General features: G+C 36.7%; 2 protein-coding genes across 6 annotated transcripts in view; one reads left to right on the top strand and one right to left on the bottom strand.

The window, feature by feature from the left end:
- LOC306855421 (mitochondrial S-adenosylmethionine carrier protein) overlaps nt 1-7,842 on the bottom strand; it is a 55,460-nt gene extending 47,618 nt beyond the window's left edge. For 4 of the 5 annotated variants that reach the window (XR_013782938.1, XM_079394131.1, XM_079394133.1 and 1 more), the window contains exons 1-3: nt 7,759-7,842; nt 6,496-6,652; nt 6,170-6,279 (exon numbers count right to left, since the gene is read on the bottom strand). Coding sequence is in view for 4 of the 5 variants with exons in the window: in XM_079394131.1 (XP_079250257.1) it covers nt 6,170-6,279; nt 6,496-6,652; nt 7,759-7,791 (300 nt within the window). In the remaining variant the exon portion in view is untranslated. The remainder of the gene's footprint in view (nt 1-6,169; nt 6,280-6,495; nt 6,653-7,758) is intronic. The other variant, XM_079394134.1, reaches the window with a different exon arrangement.
- Nucleotides 7,843-10,655: 2,813 nt separating this feature from the next.
- LOC306855064 (ras-related protein rab7) lies at nt 10,656-22,889 on the top strand. Its single transcript, XM_079393490.1, has 6 exons — nt 10,656-10,948; nt 17,415-17,477; nt 19,018-19,144; nt 19,508-19,726; nt 21,265-21,393; nt 22,237-22,889. The coding sequence occupies exons 2-6, from the start codon at nt 17,425-17,427 to the stop codon at nt 22,330-22,332; spliced, it is 624 nt and encodes a 207-aa protein (XP_079249616.1). The 5' UTR covers nt 10,656-10,948; nt 17,415-17,424; the 3' UTR covers nt 22,333-22,889.
- Nucleotides 22,890-23,235: the final 346 nt, after the last annotated feature.

The following is a 23,235-nucleotide window of genomic DNA, read 5'->3' on the forward strand; positions in this document are numbered from 1 at the left end:
ACGGCCACATCCCCCTCCAAAACTACACTTGTGGTGCATTACTTCTGATCCTCTCCATGCTGGGGAGCGGAAATACCAGCACGAACCGAGGATGGAAAGCAATCTCCGCAACCACAGGGAGTTCACCGGGCCCCCCACCAGACCCCCAAGCTCACACTGGATCTGTGGTGCTAGATGTAATCTCTTCTGAATGACAGAGCGGGTGTGGGGTGCTACTACGAGAGAGGTCAGGTCTGCTGAGAGCTCAGCTGACAGGCTATAGACACAGTGTGTGTGAACAAGCTACGGTAGTTTGCACTCTGTATGACTCTGGCAGGCGGCAGAGCATCTTCTTGCACACTGCAGTTACAGAACGAATGGCCACTTAGCTTACAGAACAGCATGCAAGACTATGGTACGGCCGGCGTGACACAAATGTGGAAAAACCAGCTGAGGGAATCTGTATTTAAGCTGAGAAAACGAAGGTCAGTATAGGGAAGGTTTATATTTAAAGGCGTGTAGCAAGAGTGCCATCCAGCAGTCAAACAGAGGAACTGCAACCATCGGTCTGTTAGGCAAACTGACAGGGCCCATTTTACAAAGCTCATTACATTATCTTTTTGCTGGGTTAACATTTATGAAACACTAAACATCACGTCTCCTTGTGCAATTCTCAAAAGGATCAAAATTACAGCAGTAAATAGAGAGGGAAGTGGATATGACAAGTAGTTCTTGGAGTAATTGAATTGGCGTGCGCGAGTGCGCGCCACAGCAATTTCATATCATCTCGCAGGGGAGTTGATGGAGGACTGGTGAGAGATTATATCAAATCAGTTACTGGCATTGTGCATTACTGGGTCATTTACAGAGAGAAGTGAGGAAGAAAACTACGCTGAGGACATTTTAAAATAAGTGGAAGTCGAAGAGTTTCGCTGTGTTTATGAACGTATGTGACCAGTCACGCGATTATCGAGGTAATGACTTTAAGGCAGTTTTACTAATTAAGGTCTAATGGTTATACTGCTTATTGTGAGATACATTTATCTTCATCTGGTCGTCATTTGGAGGCGGTTAATTAGTCCCTGCCTCTGCTCTTCCCGTCCTGTGCTGCTGAAGCTAAACTCATTTCCATGTTGACGCGACGACCAGAGGCCAGCACTCACCACGACAGGAAGGTCGATGAAGAAGCGGGGGCAATTAAAGCGAGGCACACTGCTTATTTTAGCACTAGGCGAATCAGTTCAGAGCTGTTTGTCTTTCCTCTTGCGGTTCTGTGCAACACACACCTGCATAGGGACTGAATACTGCACACCGATCAAGACATGCAAACACAATCAGTTGTTTTGATTTGCCTCTACACTTTAAACAGTAAAACATATTTAGTTTCACTACTATTATTTATTAATATATATTCTAAGTTGAATATATTAAAAAAACACTGTAAAACATGCATAATACCTACTAATTATACCTAATACCATATAATCAGTTGTTTCTGTACATAGCCTACAAGTAACACAATTATATATTATGCATTGTAAAGTCATATCTTTTTATTAACTATAGTTAAAATTATATTACATTATAATGACATGATCATTCATGGTTATGCCAGGCTGCAGAGTTAAACGCAAGATCTCCATGCTATTTAGCATGTTATATCATGCCTTAAATTACCTTACAAACGAGAATTGATGTAAATTTATTAGAACCGTGGTTAAAATGAAATAACATTTTAGAATTGTCACTTGTAGTCAAAGATGAAGACAAACATGATGTATAAAAATCAAACAAGCAGTATGACAACTAAAGAGTGGTGGGAAAACTGAACCAAAGAAAACATGTGACTGAAGATAACCAATCAGAAGTTCATGAAAAGCCCATGAAGATGAAAATGAGCTGAACGTCTGTGACAAGAATGCATTTTGCAAGGTATTAATAATTAAAATTTAAAATTTAAATTATATATACAAGTTTCAAGCAAAGATAAACAGAAGTGTTATAGCTACACTACCATTCAAAAGTCTAGGGTCAGTTTTTTTATTATACAGCAAGGGTACATTAACTTGGCCTTTAACTTGAAATTATTAAATACACTTGGAAGTTTATAATGTAAAAAAATATTCTTTATATTTAGTATCCTGAAGAACAAAAAATCCACTATTAAGCTAAATGAAACTGTTTTCAATACTGAAAATAAGATTTTTTTTTTCTCAAGCAACTAAATTTGTTAATATACAGTTTTTACTGTATTTTGATCAAATAAATGCAGCTTTGGTGAGTTGATAATGTTATTCAAAAAAAAAAAAGACAAAGACCCCAACAAATTAATGCAAATGTGAGTTAAAACTTATTTACAACATAATAATTTTTATAGCATTTTTCAACGCTTGCCTTTTTACCCACAAACCTGAAGCTACTTTTTGTATCCCAGTACACTTCAATTAGCATAAAATAAACCACTTGTACATTCTAAGGTCTCTCTCACAGCTGTGACTCCAGACATCAAGAGAAACAGCTGGAACATTCCGAACGGTCCATGAACTCGGAACACACGCCTCCCCAGCAGTGTCTCAGGAAGTTGGAATTACAACAGGCATCTGGAACAATCTTCCAGAGATCATCATACAGGTGCTTTAAAAAACAACAACAGCAGCCTCTCGGGTCCTTATGGAGCGCTGCCTTTCCAAAACCTATCTGCATAGACCAATATGTTCCTGACACATCCCCCATCTCGTCCTTTAATAATACAAATGCATGTGCCAGTAATAACATTTTTAACCCAACACTTCAATTGCCTATTTTTTATATTTCAGAGACCTGCCAGGTGAGAAGAAGAAGAGGGAGTGTGAAAAGGCTGAAATTGAGCCACAGTACAATGCTCAGGCTTGATTTGAATAATAAATCACAGGCAATCGTATTCTCGTGGGCGAAGCATGGATTATTTGCTGTGCCAAGCTTAGCAGGTTGCCAGTCGGCCTCTTCTAAATCATGCTACATGCTGTTTTCACCCCACAGCCATAAGGAGAGACAAGGTTTATAAATGTACGAAAAGTGCTCCTTCAGCTTGACAAATGAGCTTTTGAATAGTGTGTTGGGCAAATGGGAATGAAGATAAATCTGACATAATGGCTAGATAACAGCCTGCTCTGGTCCTGACAGATACCATCAGCCAGTGCATTCTTTATATAGCACGAATACACACATACAATGATACTGAGAAGGAAGTGACAGAATCACCATTGCTATTATTACAAAATATTACACCACAAGGCTGTTGAATACATTTTTCTGATTGGTTGACAAATGTTCTAAGGTGTGCAATTATTTTTCAGTAAATGCACAGCTATGAGGTAGTTCCAGGCCTGTTAACCGCATTACGCTTCCTTAACACTTTGCGAAAAGATTTCAATTATTTCAAAGGTCCTAATAGCCTACAACAGCAAATGAACCAAAACCCACAGAAACACTGATCAAGCTAACAAATATGACAAACCACAAAAATGACAAACAATTCCCATGTTAACATTGCTGTTTTTGAAGCTGTTAAACTTACAGCATTGCTATTTGTAAAGACGCTGCTGCTGAACACTTTCGATAACTCATCAGCCGTATTTCTGACATATAGAAACTTTTATAGTTGTGTGAAGAGACAAGCTGGACTTAAGGGAGACTGGTGAATGTGTATAAAGTGAGGATTAAGTTTCCAGACAACTAAAATCTGTCTGGTTGCAGATGGGAAGCTGTTACGAGGCATATGTGATGCTACAAAGGCATCTGAATCCCTGAGCTTAAAGTCCTGTATCCACATTGCGTTTGATTAGTGTGTTAGTGTTAATCTTAAAGGGTCAACTAGATAACTATGACAGTACAGCAGCGGCAAAGATTCTGGAAAAGTAATGGGGAAACGTACAAAGTAATAGGAAATACTCAAAGTGATTATTGCACAAACAATAAACAAAATTGACATGCAAAATTGGGCCAGAAAACCCCAAATCCAAATTTTAAACTAACAAGTCAAATCATCTCCAGTTAGAAAACCTATTAGTGAGAAGTTGTATAATGGCAGGAGTTATGCAAGTAAGATGACTTTGTCTTCTGCTCCAGACAGCCTGAGGGGGAAGACTTTCGTGGTTAAGCTCCAGGATTACAGACTTTGAACGGGGCAACGTGTACCCACAACACACTGGGATTCAGCTGGGGCTCTGCTGTTAAAATCCTCCTTTTGAAGTGTGCAAATCCTGCTGCACCAGGCAGAGGGTTATCAACAGTCTTGACTCCAACTTCACCTCATATTCACATAGTCAAACCAAAATTTATTCAGACACCTTCAACATTTCTCACATTATCACAGTTTATTCGCTATAGTTTAGAAAATGGTAATAAAATATGGCAAAAACTCAGAGTTAAACAGTTTCAAAACAAATTAATCTTGATAATGTCAGAAAACTTTGATAGAAAGATATGTAATGAATTAGTTTGAATAGCTGTCAGCTGTTAAATTTAACTACACAATTAGATAATACCAATTTGGGTCAACGAAGCAATGCAGTTTGTGGTGTAAAAAGGTTGCATTAGCAATTAAAGAAAAAAACACTTAAGCAAAACATGGTCAGGTCAAAGTGTCTGAATAATTGTTGGTCACAAATTTGAATCAGTTTTACTGGTAGTCCACTGTATGAAGAATTTTTGCGTGTAATATTTCACAGTTTACTTTATTTTGCTATCCTCGCTTACATAAATGAACTATAGTGTCCTGCACCCACTAGTAAAAAATTATTACTACAAAAATGATCTGGTGTCTGAATAATTTTTGGTTTGACTATATTTTGGGTATTAGTGAAAGCTACTTTTTTCACTTGACATTGTTTAATGACTGTGATTAGTATGTAATGATAGGCGCTCAATAATTTTCCAAGCAAAAAGCCACTTTTCACCCAGTGTCTTCTTCACTACTAAGAAGTAGATGGAATAACAGTCAGTTATTTTAATTGGTAATAAACTGAAATGATCAACCCAATTACACCATTTATTGTTATACAGCCTACTGTCACTTGAAATTGGAAACTACAGCTGCGTATGGAGATGAATTGAATATATTAGTAGTGTGTGGAATTTCTACTCTAATGAGGTTGAGGAAAATCTGCTGCTAAATTCTGCTGAATAGATTTAAATATGATAAAGTATGTTTAACAGAGCTGAGAGGACTGAAATCTAATGAGTGCACATTCCAAACTGATTCCAAAAGACATTTAATTTTTTTTAAAGCATGTAAATTCTCTTAAAAGAAAAAAAAAAAACCTCCATAAAAGCTTTTCGACAATTTCAAGTTTTTGAAAGAAACTGCTGTTTTTGCTCACAACTTTTATTTTTTTATTTTATGAATAAACATATGTACACTAACATTCAAATGTTTGTGGTTGGTAAGATTTCTTATTTATTTCTTATTTTTTGGATCAAGTAAAAACAGAAATGGGCTGAATTTTCAGTTTTCAGTGCAACATGATCTTTTACAAATCATTCTAATACGCTGATTTAGTGCTCAAGACATTTCTTAATAATGTTTTTTTTTCAAGATTCAGGATGAATAGAATGTTCAATAGAACACCATCAATTTAATGCATACTTGCTGAATAAAAAGTATTTAGGCCTATTTCTTTAAAACAAAATGTGAGTCATTGTACACTTTAATGTTTTTTTTTATTATTAAATAAATAAATAAATTACCAACCGTCTTATGAAAGTCTCATGTTCTTTTGAGGGATGAAGGCTATTTCATACACTACTGTCCTGAAATAATAAAGCAAACTAGATCTAGAGAAGTAGGAGGCCCTGAGACACAACAAATAAATGCCTTTACTGCAATTTTTCATTAATTAAATCTATCCTTGAGGAACCTCCAAAATCTCCCTTGACAAAACTGCAAGACTCCTCTCTATAAAAACAGCTATGTCAATAGACAACAATAAGATCCTATTTGGCCAGCTGATAGGAAAATACAGGGTCGTCTGTGGTCCGGCTCCTAACCCAGAGCAAAAAACAGCCAACAAAAACCACATTCTAAGCTTTCTGCATATTTGTCTGTGAAACAGACATACTGTTCATTTGAGTTGCAATGGGTAAATAAATGATGATAAATACAAAGGACATAACAACAGGAAAGAAAGAAGAAGAATAACAGGACACCTACAATTTCTCCTAGTGAAGCGGCCAGCATGTGAGTGAAGGGGGCCAAGTTTGTAGCACTGTAGCCAGTGAATAAAGATTTGGTGCTTTCATAGGTGACAAAGAATGCAGCAGCTGGAACCAAGTAGAAACACTTTATTTGAGGCAAATTATTCATACATTTGTAGGCATATTCTGAGAGCTAGTGATTCCAGCAATTCTGGATTAAATATGCTATTTATCATCATCAGAAGTCTTTGTAGCATACAGTTATAATAATCCTCAGAGTTTAAAGTACACTTTAAAACATGCAGCCATTTTTCACATTTACAATAAGATATATAAACTTACCATTGGGAAAGGAGCCTATAGCAGCTGACGGGACCCCTGCATAGATCCCTCTGAAACCTCCCGCCTTGTAGAAGCCCTGCTGGCTCTGTAACCTTGTCTTTATGGTGTCCAGAGGGAAGAGAGTGAGATCTACACACATTCCCGAACAACCGCCTGCCTAAGGGACAAAGAGCAATGATACCGTTTTAAAACATCATTATATATCAGTACAGTATAATAAGATGCTTTAATTCTGGTGCAATGCATATTAATCACATGTCATATATCGTTTTTACCACATAGTAAAGCCACAATTTACCACAAATGACTCTTTAAAGAGCTTTAAGGAGAAGAAGAGTCAGCTTTTCTGTTATGCTTAATATGGCTACTAAAACATGAAGCGGAGGTATAGAAGACCTCTTTATATAATTCATTATTCATTATGATTGCCCCATTTTTCACCCACTGTGTTTTTAGAGCATTTCTGACTAACAATATGCAATACTGTACACATGGATGTGCAAACAAAATCCTTTTTCCAATCCAATGCTAGAGAGTGAAAGCTCCATGACTGAATTATTTTTACTCAAAAAAAAAAAAACAAGAAAAAAAAAAAAACAAGTTGGTCCTGTTTTGGTCCAGAACAAGTTGAAGCTATCAATTACATGAAGTACCACTGACTGTATTATTATTATTATGAAGCGCTATAGTGCAACAAATTCATAATTAGGATGTAGAAACAAAGGGAAAGAAGAGTATTTTTCTCTAAACATTATAAAAGTAAAACAACAACCAACTTAAATTAATAACTAAATGAGACAAATCAACTGCCTGGACAAAGAAATCATGAAATCATAAATAAAAATAATAATTATTATTATAATTGTTTAACTAATTCATATTTGAGAAACAAGGGGAAAGAAGATTGTTTTTTTTATTTCTTTATAAACTACAAAAGTTAAAAAACTAAAACAATGCAAAACAATAAAACATAATAACAACAACACTACTACTACTAACAACAATAATAGAATAATAAACTAGATGTGGGTATTGTTTATTTATATATGACTTTTTTTATGAAGACTTTTATTTTCGTCATTTCGTCATATCAGTCAACAAATAAGAAAGCCTCAGATAGAGTGTACACTGCCACATTAGCACGAAAACACTCTTACTATATTACATTATAGTGAATTTATTTATATGCATAGTTAATGTCACGAGGAAGGATGCCCACGCTTTTGCTTTTAGACCGTGTAAAATACATAAAATGTGCATTACCACAAGGGAGGCTGTGAACTCTCTTCTGTCCATATGGTACGCGAGGACTTCATCAGGGCGCTGCCACGTTTGGTGGGCGTTTCCACTGACACAACAGCGCTCTTCTTCTTCTTCTTGTGTGATTTGCGGCAGCTTAGACGCTACAAATGCGTATTGCTGCCCTTCTCAGTTCATCTGAAGAACTCCATCTCGTAGATCAAATCCTCCAATAAAGACCAGTGTGGAGTAAAAAACGTATTAAAACCTTTGTTGCGTCATATTCCTTCAAGAATCGATTTTAAAGATAAAGATGAGACTCCAGCTTCCATCAGATCAGAAAACACGCGGTTTCTTGCAGCACGAAGAATTTCACAATCTATTACTACATGCTCACGGTTTCTAATTCTCCACAAACATCTGCCGTCTGGACGCTTGCAACCCATAATTCAGTGCACAATGCCCCAGTCTTCATCTAGTGTTTACCACACTATCCCTCCTCCCTAATCTTGTGAATGATGTGTGCATTAATGTAGGCTGAATTGAGAAATAATGTCTGCCTTTATGTCCTTCTTCCCATTCTTTCTGCCATATTTGCTTTATTTTTTGCTGTATAATACTCTTGCACTCAACTCTTCCATACATTACTTTCAAATCAACTTCACTTGCTTTTTTTGCCATCTCATCAGCCTCTTCATTCCCCTGAATCCCTACATGTGCTGGAACCCACATATATTTCCCACCTTTATCACCCGATTTAGTGCAATCAGAATTTCAACTATTAAATCTGGTCTGGCCTCACTCTTCCTGCTCTTAATTGCCATTAGTGCTGCAGTGGAATCTGAACATAAAACATTTCTTCCAGGTCCTTGACCCTCCACCCACCCAAGGGCCCACATAATTGCTACTAATTCCGTAGAAAAGACATAACTGAGGGATACTTACCCCCATTGCTGATTTATAGAGCCATCAGTATATATCTGCACACTGCCTGACCAATTTCCTTTTAACTGTTCACAAACCATGGCTACAGGATGACCATTATCTTCCTTGCTAGCACTGAAAAATCAACTGTAGGCTCTGGTAGAAACCATGGTGGGACTGGAGACCAACACACTGCTGGTCCTATTATGTATTCTTTCATGCCCATAGCTTGAGCTCTCTTGTCCACGGAGTTAATCATGCTCCCCTTTCTATCCCTTCCACCCCTTCTCTGAAACTTCCAGTGTTCCTCTAATAAACTCCTGGCCGGATTTTTTCAATTAAGACTTCGGAGCTTAGACCAATAGTTCAGGGACAGCTTAGTCCTCCTTAACTCTAAAGTAGTCTCCTCCATTTCAACTAAAAGTGCATTGATAGGTGTTGTTCTCATTGCCCCACTACAAATTCTTAAAGCCTTAGCTTGAATAACCTCCAATTTCTTTAAAACAGATGGCGCTGCTGACCCATACATCCATAGTCAATGTTGGATCTGATAACTCCCCTGTAAATCATCATTAATGTATTTCTATCCCCACCCCAGTCTCTTCCAACTAGGCATCTTAAAATATGAATAGCTTTCTCACATCTATTAACTATTTGATCTATATATACCCTCCATGTCATTCTCTCTTCAAACCAAACTCCCAAGAATTTAACTGATTTAACCCTTTCAGTGGGTGTATTATACATATTTAATCCCTGTTCTGGTTTTTCCCTTTTAAAACCAAATACTAAATATTTAGATTTTGAGACTGATACTTTAAAACCCCATTCCTCTGCTCAATTCTCTACTGTGTTAATTGCCTTCTGTAGCTGTTTATAGATATATCTCAAATTTCGCCCTCTTTTCCATACTGCCCCATCATCAGTAAATAATGGCAAACCAAAACTCCCTTCCAATTTTCCCACCTCCTTTGAACTATTTTCTAAATAAAACATTTTCTAATCTTACATCGCCGTTTAATTGTGGACATTTATTATTATTTGTATTATTATTGTTTAAAGGCAAATGACAGCAAATTTAAATTGGCTGCTCTTAGAAACTTTAATCTCCCTGTTCTGAGATTTGGAGTCTGTTTTTTCATTTAGAATTAAATGCTCAAAATAAAATCCAGTAAAGCATCATAATATAGGTCCAGCAGGGGGAACTATTATTCCATCAAAGGTTCTAATTACACAAAGACAAAACAAGTAGTAAATGTATATAAAATGTATCAAATTAAACAATAAAATGTTGTATACAGTACAATATGATTTAATTGTGATGCAGTGAAATAAAATTTGTATTTTGTGTTCACGTGCAATTAGTGCTGTTTCAATTAAATAAGACCCACATTCTAAGATCATTTAATATTTTTTTTTCAGTTCAATTTGGTGTATTTTTCACATTACACTACAACATTTTACCACAGTATTTTAGCTTATATGTGTACAATAAATGGGAATAGCGCAGAAATAAGTTAAATAACGCACATATTAAATAAGCATTACATGCATTTAAAGTTTGTTTGGGGAAAATTCTCACATTTTATTGGGATTTGTGACATGTAGCCTATTTAAAATGTAATAAAATTACACTATTTTTGACCAAACAATGATCTGATCATTTAAAAATAATTTCACATTAAGCTGTTATAGAAGCCTATTTCAGCCACACAAGAAAACCCCATCTAAGTAACAGTTAAGTCAAACTTTTCATATGCTAAGTTATAATTAGCTACGCCATAGAAAGTCATTGTGACAAAAAAAAATATTTCTTCATGTCATAATTATGATTTACCACAGCATGCTTTTTAATATGGTGGACATATTTTTTGTCAATACTTTTGTGGTCAATAAAAAAGTATGCGACTATACAAAAAACGTGACCCTAAAAGTGTGATGAACCCGTCTTCAGAAGAGGGTCCGCTTTTAGGGCGTGTCTTTTGGGGCCTGCGTGATGACGTCACCGGGTTTCACAGGGTTGTTTTGGAGGAAGTTAAAGCAGATCCCGAAACAGAACGAGAAAAAGAGACCCGTCATTTAACAGGGGGGCAATAACGGTTACAGCACCCGTATCGGTATCCCCGATACCGGATTAGTTCACTCATACACTCGCCTAAGCGATCCAGTGTTGCGAAGTTATTGTTTGTTTTCTTCATAAACATCAGGCTTGTGTAAGGGCACGGTAGCGATTTAGCTCACAGCACTAATACAGACTGATATTTGCTAAATCTCCTGCTTTATAAACCAGGTGAGTTGTAAAATCAATATGTATGCTTGTACATGTTCGATCCAGAGACTGGTCGTGGATTTATTAAGAGGTGGTGTAATTGACATGTAAGCTAATTTAACTGCCGTTAGCAAACGAGCTAATTTGTTATGCTGTTAAAGGACATTGGGATGATTTAATAATCGTGTATCTGTGTATAAGCTTCCTTTCTGGTTAAAATCAGTCATTTACTGATCCCTGTTCAGACCCTGAATAATCAGGTGTTTCTAGTTACCCTGACAGGCCTGACAGTCGCTCTGGATTGTGTCGTTATACATCTGCATTTAATTTAAAACGCCTTACTTTTCCACAGATCGTTGTCTTGAGCTAATATAACGTTACTTAAGAATACATTTTTATTAATTCCTCTAACAGATAACAATCGATCAGATATGGATTTTGAAAACAGATGATTGCACAAGCAGCAGGCGCATCAAATACATTCACTTTCTGCTTGTATGTTTACAGCACACTGAAACAGGTGTGGGCTATTGCGAAATATGCCGTTTTAAATAAACAACCGTTTACAATAACACTATAACGCATGATATGTCAGTTTGAGTACGCACTTGATTATTTGTTGAAATTGGAGGTTTTCTGTTGTTCTAATGCATGCTAAAGGAAAGTGCTCTACCATGTGATCCGACTTTACCGAGTGTCATGGGTTCCAGATTAAATATGGAGTCGTAAAATAGTTTGCTGTCGTGTGCTGTGGCTCAAAATCTAGCGAGCTGCCTATCTAAATAGTTCAGAATAGTATGCTATTCGTACTATACAGTATATGCAGTACATAGTATGTACTTTGCAGACATTATGGTTTTACACAAGTCAAAACAAGGACCTGGTGAACCATACAAAATCTGCATAGGAAATTTCCCAATTACATGTATTCTTATTAAAATGACTGGAATGCATCAGGGAAAATTAACCAAACTATGGTAAATATAACCACACCGCACTGTAAATGCTATAGCATGAAAGTTTTGCCTTTTTTTTTTGGTTAGTTTGTACATTTAATTATTTTTGCAGTTGCTGTTAATATGTCATAGGAACATCAGGGTCATGCTGACATTATAGATGTACAGTTGTATATCTGAGAATATATTTATACTACAAGATAAAGCTTCAGACACATTTACTGTAGCAACTTTACAATTTTCAGTAGAAATCCAGGGATTTCATGTGAGGTCGAAAGATTTTCCCACTCAGATTTCACAGCGGGTTGACAAACAGAAAGCTGTTACATCTCTTTTAATTTCTGCTTGCTGAATTAAACAAATTAAACTGAATTAATCAGGTTCAGCAGCATGTTGAAAATAACTCAGATGAAAGCTAGGCTGTGAGGAATAGACTTGCTGTTTTAAAATGCCATGCACTGTATAAAGATCCTAGATCATGTCATTTTCACAACTCACAACTTTTAAAACAGTTTTATGGACTTTTTGTCCACAGAGTTTTTTCAGAGAGACATTTCGTCAACTCAGCAGTCGGTATGTTGTAGTATACTCAATAGTACTACACTACATTGAATGCACTGTACTTCTATCTTCACAGTCTGGTTTTCAAAAATTACCCTGACTAAGGTCTATGTGATAAAGCTGTGGTGATGATGAAGCATCCTATCTAGCATGTTGTGTTGCATAATATGTTCTGTGTTACATAATGTTTTTAAAAACAGTAGGCAATACAACATTGTGTGAGCTAGAATTCATTTTAGGCATCCAAGTCATGTTCCTAGTAAACAAAATCACTGCACATGTCTTTGCCCAAATATGCAGCCTTGGTATGCAGGCAGCTTGTTAGGTTTTGAGACAGAGCCGAACTTTCATGAAGATGAACCATAAAGAGGCTTAAAGACTTTATAGTGATTTTATGTGTAATATGGGCTTGCCAGGGTGCACGTGAGATTACTTCATTTCAACCCTGCTGTGTTTCAACCATAGTGTTGAAACGTAAGACGATCAGAAGAAAGACTTCAACAAATTTCAATACCCTGTTTATTTTCAGGGGTTTCCCTCCATGTATTTCTTTAGTTTATTGGCAATTACATCTTTTCTTAATGGTTGTTACAGAAATAATGTGATATACTACAATGTCTTTTAAGAGACAGCAAGTGTTCCAGGTAGGTGACTTTGAGTTATGGTGTTTGTGTGGAAGAGCTCTTCAGTCCACTTGTGGATCTTACTGAACCCTGATGAGGGTTTTTCTTTCCAGCAGCTTTTTAGTATTTTCTGCTGCTTGAAGTTTAATACTATATTTAGTGTTTACATTTTTTTTTTTTTTAGTGATTGTAATTCAATGCAAGCCATTTTTCTTTAACGGGCTGATTTCAGTCTGCCCCTTTTGTTGTTTGATCCAATCACAAGTGTTTCTGTAGGGCGGAGCCCCGCCCCGCACAGCTCAGTTTTCCGTGCGTAAATGAAGAATATGTCCTAGCAGATTCCTATAAGTGTTTTAATGATACATTATGATGAGAAAAGTCAACTTTCATCCACACCGAATTATTGCTGACGCAACTAGCTTTCATTCAAAATCAAACAACAGGTATTTAGCATACACAAAGTACATACCTTAATTCTATATACTGCATGGGTTAATGCATCGATTAACATGCTACCTTCTATATAATCACACCAAGTATATGAAAGACATAAGATACAACGTTAGTATGTATTGTCTATTGAGTATATTGTCTTAATAGAAATGGAAATAAAGGAATATCTGTTGGCAGAGAGTCAATAAAAGTTTGGGTGTTCTTTGCACAAGAAAAAAAAAACGCTTTCCTTTGGATTGCAGGGAGGACGAAAGGGCGAACTGTCCGGGGGTCATGTTGGACATGTATCTGTGAGACTTCAACGCCCTGTCTCATCATAAAAACAACATAACAATCATTGAATTAGATGTTAAGCAGTCAGGAGGTCGTGTCCAGATCCAGAGGCCTTTGTGCTGTTTCTGGTTGAATTATGTTTAAGTGATCCGAAAACCAGTCTGATGTGACCACCATGTGCCTCACGCAGTGCAACACATCTCTTTCACATAGAGTTGATCAGGTTGTTGATTGTGGCCTGTGGAATGTTGGTCCACTCCTCTTCAATGGCTGTGTGAAGTTGCTGGATATTGGCAGGAACTGGAACACGCTGTCGTATACGCCGATCCAGAGCATCCCAAACATGCTCAATGGGTGACATGTCCAGTGAGTATGCTGGCCATGCAAGAACTGGGATGTTTTCAGCTTCCAGGAATTGTGTACAGATCCTTGCAACATGGGGCCGACTCAAACCGGTTACGACGACGAACTGCAGTCAGGTCGAGACCCCGATAAGGACGACGAGCATGCAGATGAGCTTCCCTGAGATGGTTTCTGACAGTTTGTGCAGAAATTCTTTGGTTATGCAAACCAATTGTTGCAGCAGCTGTCTGGGTGGCTGGTCTCAGACGATCTTGGAGGTGAAGATGCTGGATGTGGAGGTCCTGGGCTGGTGTGGTTACACGTGGTCTGCAGTTGTGAGGCCAGTTGGATGTACTGCCAAATTCTCTGAAACACCTTTGGAGATGGCATATGATAGAGAAATGAACATTCAATTCACGGGCAACAGCTCTGATTGGGCATTCCTGCAGTCCCTCAAAACCTGCGACATCTGTGGCATTGTGCTGTGTGATAAAACTGCACATTTTAGAGTGGCTTTTTATTGTGGCCAGCCCAAGGCACACCTGTGCAATAATCATGCGGTCTAATCAGAAACTTGATATGCCACACCTGTGAGGTGGATGGATTATCTCGGCAAAGGAGAAGTGCTCACTAACACAGATTTAGACAGATTTGTGAACAATATTTGAGAGAAATAGGCCTTTTGATTACATAGAAAAAGTCTTAGATCTTTTGAGTTCAGCTCATGAAAAATGGGGGCAAAAAAAAAGTGTTGTGTCTATAATTTTGTTCAGTGTATGTCAGTGGTTTTACAAAGTGTTTAATGTTAAAGCTGATTTTTTTTTTTTTATTATTACTGAAACAGCCCCCCCCCCCCCCCCCCCCCCCAATATGACTCTTAATATAGCAGCTAGATGGGTGGTTAATATCTCACTGTTTACTCAAAAGCAGAGTTTTTTTTCCCCATCTAAATGTATGCATCCAGATTCTGTTGCCAGTTTGAAACTATTGTTTGCTGTTGTAGAAGTCTAGAGACTGATTTCAAGAAAGTCAAATTAACTTTTATCATTAGAAGATTGGTATCGCTATACCATTTTTATTATAGTAGTAATATGCTTTTTTGATATCACTGTTTGTCTTTAAACTGTTACATTTGTGACCTTGAAAGTTCAAGTAAAAACACAATGCTTGAGTTAGAGGTGGTCTTGATATGCTCAGCCTCTTTGATGTCTTTGAAGGTGATACGATTCACATTTTTGAGATAATTGCTAAAAACATCAAACCTTATCAAACTATGACATGGTTTAAATTATGATGTAGTACTACTATTTTGCAAGGTATGTCAATACACCAAACCCTTGTTGTATAATATTATACATTTTAGTAGTTACAGTGGGTGGGTTGCACCAACAAGGATTACATCAAGCAAAGTTTAGAGCTAATCAAGGATTTGTTGATCTGAGATTTATTTTAAATTGAGTTGTATTGCACCACTTAATTTTAAACTGAGATTAACAAATCGGGGATTAGAATTCTAACCTGCGATTAAAACCTCCATCTATGATCAATTTTCTCCGCCATGATGGATTCGTCATGTAATTAATCAGCGAAATTCCTCATCCTCTGTCTCTGACATAAGTTGCTTTTGTCGATAAAGGAAATAAACTTGTAAAAGGTCCACCGTCTTTATAAAACACCAAGTCCGTTGATCAAACGGCTGATCAAGCAAGCAATAAAACTTTGAGGCAGTGCATACGGATTTTATAATCTTGGAAATATATATTTATTGTATCAATTAATGGAGTATAGCTTATGACAAAACAACCGAGATAAGAGAAAAAAACTGGCATGATTCATGGAATGACTACCTCTGCTCGTGACAGCGGCGCCCCGTCCGTTTGATCGCCGTCCAGCACACGTGGAGCGGGCGTGAGAAACGAGAGGCGCGGCCGCGATCCTGTCTTCCTTTCTTTGTCGTACGCCGAGATGCACCGAGATAAGTGACGGATTCACATCCCAGACTCGATGGCAGATGCGAGTTTAATACAGGCTGCCACGACCCTCACAATCTTCGGGCTCAGTGCGCTTTAATTTAAAATTTTATTTATTATAAACGCCTCTCTGAGACCTGACGACACACCCACTGTTTCTGCCTTTGTTCAATCAGCCACATACTGTAACTGTAAGTGCACTTTATTGCATTTAAATCTCCTCACCTGTAAATTTAAAGTTAATCCTTAATTGAGATTTAAATCTGAGTTTAAAGTTATGGAGCAACTGGATTAAAGTTAATATATTTTAAATATGCAATAAATCCAGGATCAAAATGATGGTTTAAATGTGAACCTGCTTATTTTTAAACATGGTTTAAAGTTTGGTACAACAGAATTATTAGATAAACCTTGATTTAATCTAGATTTAAGATTAATCCTTGTTGGTGCAACCCACACACAGTCTACCATTCTTGCCACTTTTATTTCATATTTCTGTAGCTGCCATTAAGGATGGAGAATATATTGGTAGATTTTTGATTTTATATCAGCCGCTATTGGATATTTTCTCTATCTGTCTGTCTGTCTCTATATCTCTATCCATCTATCTATCACCTCTGTCATTATCGAACCGTTTTTTTAAACAGTAATAATTTAATCATTAAAAAATAAGTATTAGAATTGCCTGTTAAATATCATCTTTAGCAAATTTGATGTACATTTCCATTTTTCATACACTTATATAATGTGTGTATGAAAAATATATATATATACACTTTATAATATTGTGATGCCTAAATGTACTTTTAGCATTTAAAATTGATTTTGTATGTGGCCTGCAGCCTCCAGCCTGGATAAACAGCAGTACCTCAGCCCATGGATCTGTATTGATTGAAAGATGGAGAAACGTTTAGTGAATGGCGTTTTCAAGCCCTTTGCTTAAAAAGGGAAGTCTGTGTGTTTAACAGTAGGCGGGCAACAGTACATGTGTGTAAGAGCATTTCTCGTGACTTTGTTAGTTCGAGTGCACATGACCTGTTTGAGAGTGCAAGCAGAATCATGGGTTTTGTCATTGAAACAAAAAAGGCTTTTATAGCATACTGAGGGTGTGTAAATTCAATCAAATGAGTGATTGTGCTTTTAGCTGTAGTAGTTAGCTTACTGCATGCTACAAGGTTCCTGTCCTGTCTGCATGTCCATGAAATAGGCCTGTTTGCATACAACCAGTTTTGGCTTTCACTTCCTTTTTATTCATATGAGTTGTGCTGTTGAAATCTTGGCTTCATGCTCTGTGCTTTCTCCTCCCCAGCTGTGACACTATGACATCAAGAAAGAAAGTTCTTCTGAAGGTGATCATTCTTGGAGACTCTGGGTGAGTTTCTACATTCAGTGCCCTTGTGATAAAGTCAGGGCTACTTCCACTTTCATTTAGCTTTTAAAGGCATTGCTCACCCAAAAATGAAAATTGTCATTATTTACTCACCCTCAAGTTGTTCCAATGTATGTATTCCAATCCCTGTATGAGTTTATTTCTTCTATTTTTTTTTTATTTCTTATTTCTTCCATAATATGGAAGTCAGTGGCTGAGTAAATGAAGACAGAATTATAATTTTTGGGTGAAGTATGCCTTTAAGTGTGAAATTTTAGAGCATTCTGTTCAACAGCAGTACAGTGTTACCAGATTATAGATTTGAACTCTATATGAACACTTCTTGCAGTGCTATATTCGGCAGTGACGCTACTAAATATAAAGCAGCATGAAAAAAGGGCTTGTAAATTTGAGTTGTGAAGTTTTGTGCTTAAAGGGTACAGCAAAACATTAATAATAAAAGTAAACAAGTAAAACATCTTTCTGTGTTGATTTTGGTGCAGACAAACATACAGAACGATCTGTGTAGTCTGATTCACAAACATACGAGTCGGTTATTTTTACTCCGTTTGAATCTAACAAATTGCTCGCTAAATCAGAACAAACGTTACTTACTCCATTTTTGGATGTTTATATGAAACAAAAATAAAGATGTACTTTCACAAAATTTTATTGTAATGTAAAATAGTTAGGGTAAGATATTTCAAGTCTCTTATACTCAATAAGGCTGGATTTATTTGATCAGGAAAACTATTTAACGTGAAAGCTTTCCAAAAAAAAAAAAAATAATTATATATATATATATATATATATATATATATATATATATATATATATATATATATATATATATATATATATATATATATATATAATTTTTTTTTTTTTTTTTTTTTTTTTTTTTTATATATATAATTTTTTTTTATATATATAATTTATTTATTTTTATTATTTTTTTTTTATTTAAACTTTTTGATTATAAGATAAATCAAATTGCACTAACTGCATTTTTAATTGAAGAGAGGACTGTGATCCATCGCCATTGAGTGCTAAATGAACCGTGTCCCACAGAGATATGCCACATGTGCATTTAGGTGTTCAGCTCAAAATTGTGTATAGAAATGTTTGAACATGCGCTATAAATACACTGCTATAAAAACATTCAGTTACACCCTATTATACTATACCAGTGCACTGTTTGACTGACAGTATAAACTTATGTTTAGATGATTCACGACACACTGGGCATATAAATGTTGTCATGTCAACCACCCAAATACAAAACCTCCTAAAAGCCTTTCATTTCCTCATGATCTCTTATGAGCTTTCCAGATGGGAAAGTTTGTGGGTGGGATATAAATTCTCAAGAAAGTAGTTTTTCATAAAGGGAATGTAAATTTTGTTATGGCCTGCATTATTAATGTTTGTAGAGCATTTTATTTGGTATGACTCATAGTTCTGCACAGTCACAAATAGATGCGTTGGTTCTCCAGGTTTTTTTTTCCTCTCAGGTGCTGGTTTAAACATTGTTTTGTCTCAACAGGGTTGGGAAGACATCTCTGATGAACCAGTATGTGAATAAGAAGTTCAGTAATCAGTACAAAGCTACTATAGGAGCAGATTTCCTGACAAAAGAAGTGATGGTTGATGACCGACTTGTCACAATGCAGGTAGAGATGACAGGTTATTTTTCTAAAAGCATGTGATGCTTTGAAATAAAAAATGAAAGCATCTGAAGCATTTTTTCTTTTCCCCATACCAATGCGTGTCATCTCATTATATTAACTAGCTTTACATTTTTCATTTTATAGACTGAGAGTAGGCTTTATTTGTGATTGCTGTTATCATTTCTCACCCTAATGATGTTTCAAGCATGTATGACTTTTTAGGTCTACCGAGGAACACAAAAATAATAATGCCACTGGCATTCTGTATAAAACATATTTACAAACAGACAGATTTATAATGCAGCCTGACAGAATGTTCCTATATGAAAGAAGGTTTATGTGAGTGTTCTGTGTTGTTTCATTCAGATATGGGACACAGCAGGTCAAGAGCGGTTCCAGTCTCTGGGTGTGGCTTTCTACCGCGGTGCTGACTGCTGTGTGCTGGTGTTCGACGTCACTGCCCCAAACACCTTTAAGACACTGGACAGCTGGAGGGATGAGTTTCTCATCCAGGCCAGCCCGCGTGACCCAGAGAACTTCCCCTTTGTGGTGCTGGGCAACAAAATCGATCTGGAGAATAGGCAGGTGGGTGCAATGATTTCTCTCGTAAGGGTACATTGAGATTGACCTATGATAGATAAATGTTTTCAAAATATTTTTAAGAATTAAAGCCGCTTTGTAATTTTTCTGTAATGTAAATAAAAATAAAAGATTATGACAAGCTACTTAATGTTTTCTTTTAACAGTTTTTTTTTTTAATGATTTTTCTTCATTATTATATCAAAACCGTTGTATCACCCTGACAATTTAGAAAATAAAATAAATTAAAACATGCTCATCGTCTAAAAGGTGTTTTTAAGTCATAAGTCCCATCACACAGTAAGACCAGTAAATTGCCATAAAATTACCAGAATGATTTTACTAGTGAATACAAAAATGCACTGTTCACACAGGCTACTGCGTTCTGTCTTTTTACCGGTAAAGCACCATTCACACATCAGTTTCAAAATGCCTCTTGACGGCTGCGTCTCTGTGTTGTGTTTGTGAACATGGAGGGATATACGCAGTCCGTGTTTTTGTTTATGCTTTCATTTTTGTGTCAAACGTTCACATTCATGCAGCTGCTTTAGACATCATATTAGACAACTTCAAACCGAACTATGTGTCATCTACGTCAGAATGTTATGATTGGCCCAAAGTAGACGTCTTATTTCAGCATGTTCTGAACTTGTGTTCATACCAGTAATCTCATTCTGCATTCACACAGACCACTGTAATGTAATGGTAATGTTACAACTTCTCACACCAGAAAGATAAATTGCCTGAAAGAATTTACCTATATTTTTTAAAAGATCCTGTTCACGCATGATCTCTTAATGGTAATTTACCAGTTTTACACTGTAAAAAAAAAATCCGTAAAATTTACGTAAAAAAACTGGCAGCTTGCCGGAATTCTACCATTAAAAAATACGGTAATAACATTTTAGGTTTTATGGATTTAACTTAAATTTACATTTAAATACCGTAATTTCATTAACTGATATAATGTTAATATAACAACCTATTGAAGTACTGAAATCTGTTTTGTACCTTTGAAATACACTGATAACCATCAAATGCAGGTGGTGATGAGAAAGTGATGAACCAAAGCCCATCACAAGCAGCTTTTAAATAATAACATATATAGAAGATGCACAGTGCCATTATTACAGGTATTATAAATGAAGTATTTTTTCAAAAGATAATTTATTCCAGTGATTGCAAAGCTGTATTTTCAGCAGCCATTCCTCCAGTCTTCAGTGTCACATGATGCTTCAGAAATAATTCTAATATGCTGATTTGGTCCTCATCTTTTCGTGGAAACTGTTATGCGCGGATTCTTTAATGAAAGTTCAGAAGAACAACATTTATTTGAAAAAAAAAAACATTTAATTCATTCTTACTGCCCTAAACTTTGAAATGATTGTGTACATTGAAGGACCTGAGCCATATCGCCTAGTGTCATGGTGGAGGCTTTTGCAAACGCACTTTTTCTCATGTTGAATATAATCATGCACCTATGGCCTTAATCACAGTCTCTGTGAATTTCACATTTTGCTTCTTTCATACATTTTCGCCCTCAGGTAACAACTAAGCGGGCACAGGCTTGGTGTCAGAGTAAGAACAACATCCCGTATTTTGAGACCAGTGCAAAGGAGGCCATCAATGTAGAGCAGGCTTTCCAGACCATCGCGCGTAATGCACTCAAACAGGTATGTTTGTTGAAATACGTGTTGCGTTGGGTGTGAAAAGTGATGAAGCCCAAAGTATGCTTACGAAAAAGAAAACTTGATGCAAATTTCATCATTAGCATAGTATGCGCACAGTCAAGAATTTTCTAATTGCGCATAAGATGTACGCTCAGCACACATGCGCCTTGGTTTTTTGCATTAATTAGTTTGTCCACAAGGTGGCAACATTGCTAAGGCCCATTGTTTCTTAGTCGAAAAGAAATCAAACAACAAACTACTGTAGATGGTAACATCAAAACATTGTGTAACGAGTTAAGAGATACAAGTTTAAACAGGTACAACAAGTACGATTTTTAATAGTGATATATATATATATATATATATATACAGTATATAGTTTCTGCCATGGAATAAAAAATGTAATTGTAAATATTTTTTCAGAGTTCCTATCTTGTAATTGTGACTTTTTTTCTGTCTGAATTCTGAGGTTACGCAACTTGTCTTACAATTCTTTTTTCCTCTGAATTTTGAGTTTTTACATTTCGCAACAATCCCCCCCCCCCCACCCCCCCCCCCCCACCCCTCCACATGGAATAAAAATAGAAAAGATAATTGAAAATTTTTTTTTTTCACAAAATTGCAAGAATTCAGAGTTTTTTTCATGGGAATTCTGAGTTGATATCTCACAATTCAGAATCAGAGACAAGGATGAAACTTTCTTGTTCACACGTCGAGTGCCTATGTTTCTGTCAAATGGAGTATACTTTAAAAGGCTGTGTATTTGGCTGTATGTATATGCTTAGTGTTTGTGTCAAAACTAAAGTATGCTTTTGACTTATCTGTACCCATTTTTATATTTTGTAGGAAACCGAAGTGGAGTTATACAATGAGTTCCCTGAGCCAATTAAACTAGACCGGAACGATAGAGCCAAGCCATCAGCAGAGACTTGTAGCTGCTGAGGACCTCCAGGGGGCGCAACGTTTCACCCTCAGCCCCTCTGGCCTTGTCTCTGCCTCACTCCCTCTCTCTCTTGCGTTATTTTTCACCCCCGTTCTCCTTCCCTCTCCTTTACTCGATATAATCACTGGCCTTTGTAGACAAGCAGACTTCCTCTCATTCAGTATCCTACACAGTTCTCATTCACAGCCTTAGACACAAACACACACCCACATATGCTCAAGAGGCTCCATCTGACACCCGTTTTCGTACACGCACCTCGCACCGGTTCTGCAGAACCGACGCCTCGCCCACGTAAAAAGTCCTACTGAAACTCTTCACAACACTTGAATGGCTCTTGAGACTTTTTTATGATCCAGTCCCGCAGTGCAATTGGAACACGTTTGACGTGAATGCTGAAAGATGGGGGGTGTATCAGAGCCGTGCGTTGATACCATAACTACCGGCCATGTTCAACTGCTTCATCATTGTGCTTGAAAAAAAATGGCGGCCTGGCGTAAAGCATGCTACATTTGCATCTTAAAGTCGTGAACCTGAAAACGCTCCTCAGTTTGTGAAGTCCCGAAGCACTGGAGGTCTACCACTGCCCCCGCTTTTACATCTGAGAACTGCAGTCAATTAATCCAGTGTATGCCCAATCACTGTCCTCAAAATGGAACAGGAAAATATGAATAGCAAACCATGCAATGGGAAATTTAGATATTACATCTAAATGATCTACTGTTCATACTATGACAATTAGAATTTCTATGTTTTTTTTTTTTTTATCATCAGTCCTCATGTCAGCATGACCGAATCACCGCGAGTCTGCCATGAACAAGTAGTGGCGTAGATGGTCTCTTGTCGTTTTTGTTTTTTCTTTCTTTCATATCTTGCCCAGACTCTACCAGTAGCTCAGGATGGTA

This window comes from Barbus barbus (genome assembly GCF_936440315.1).
Source record: "Barbus barbus genome assembly, chromosome: 35".
Classification (NCBI taxonomy): Eukaryota; Metazoa; Chordata; class Actinopteri; order Cypriniformes; family Cyprinidae; genus Barbus; species Barbus barbus.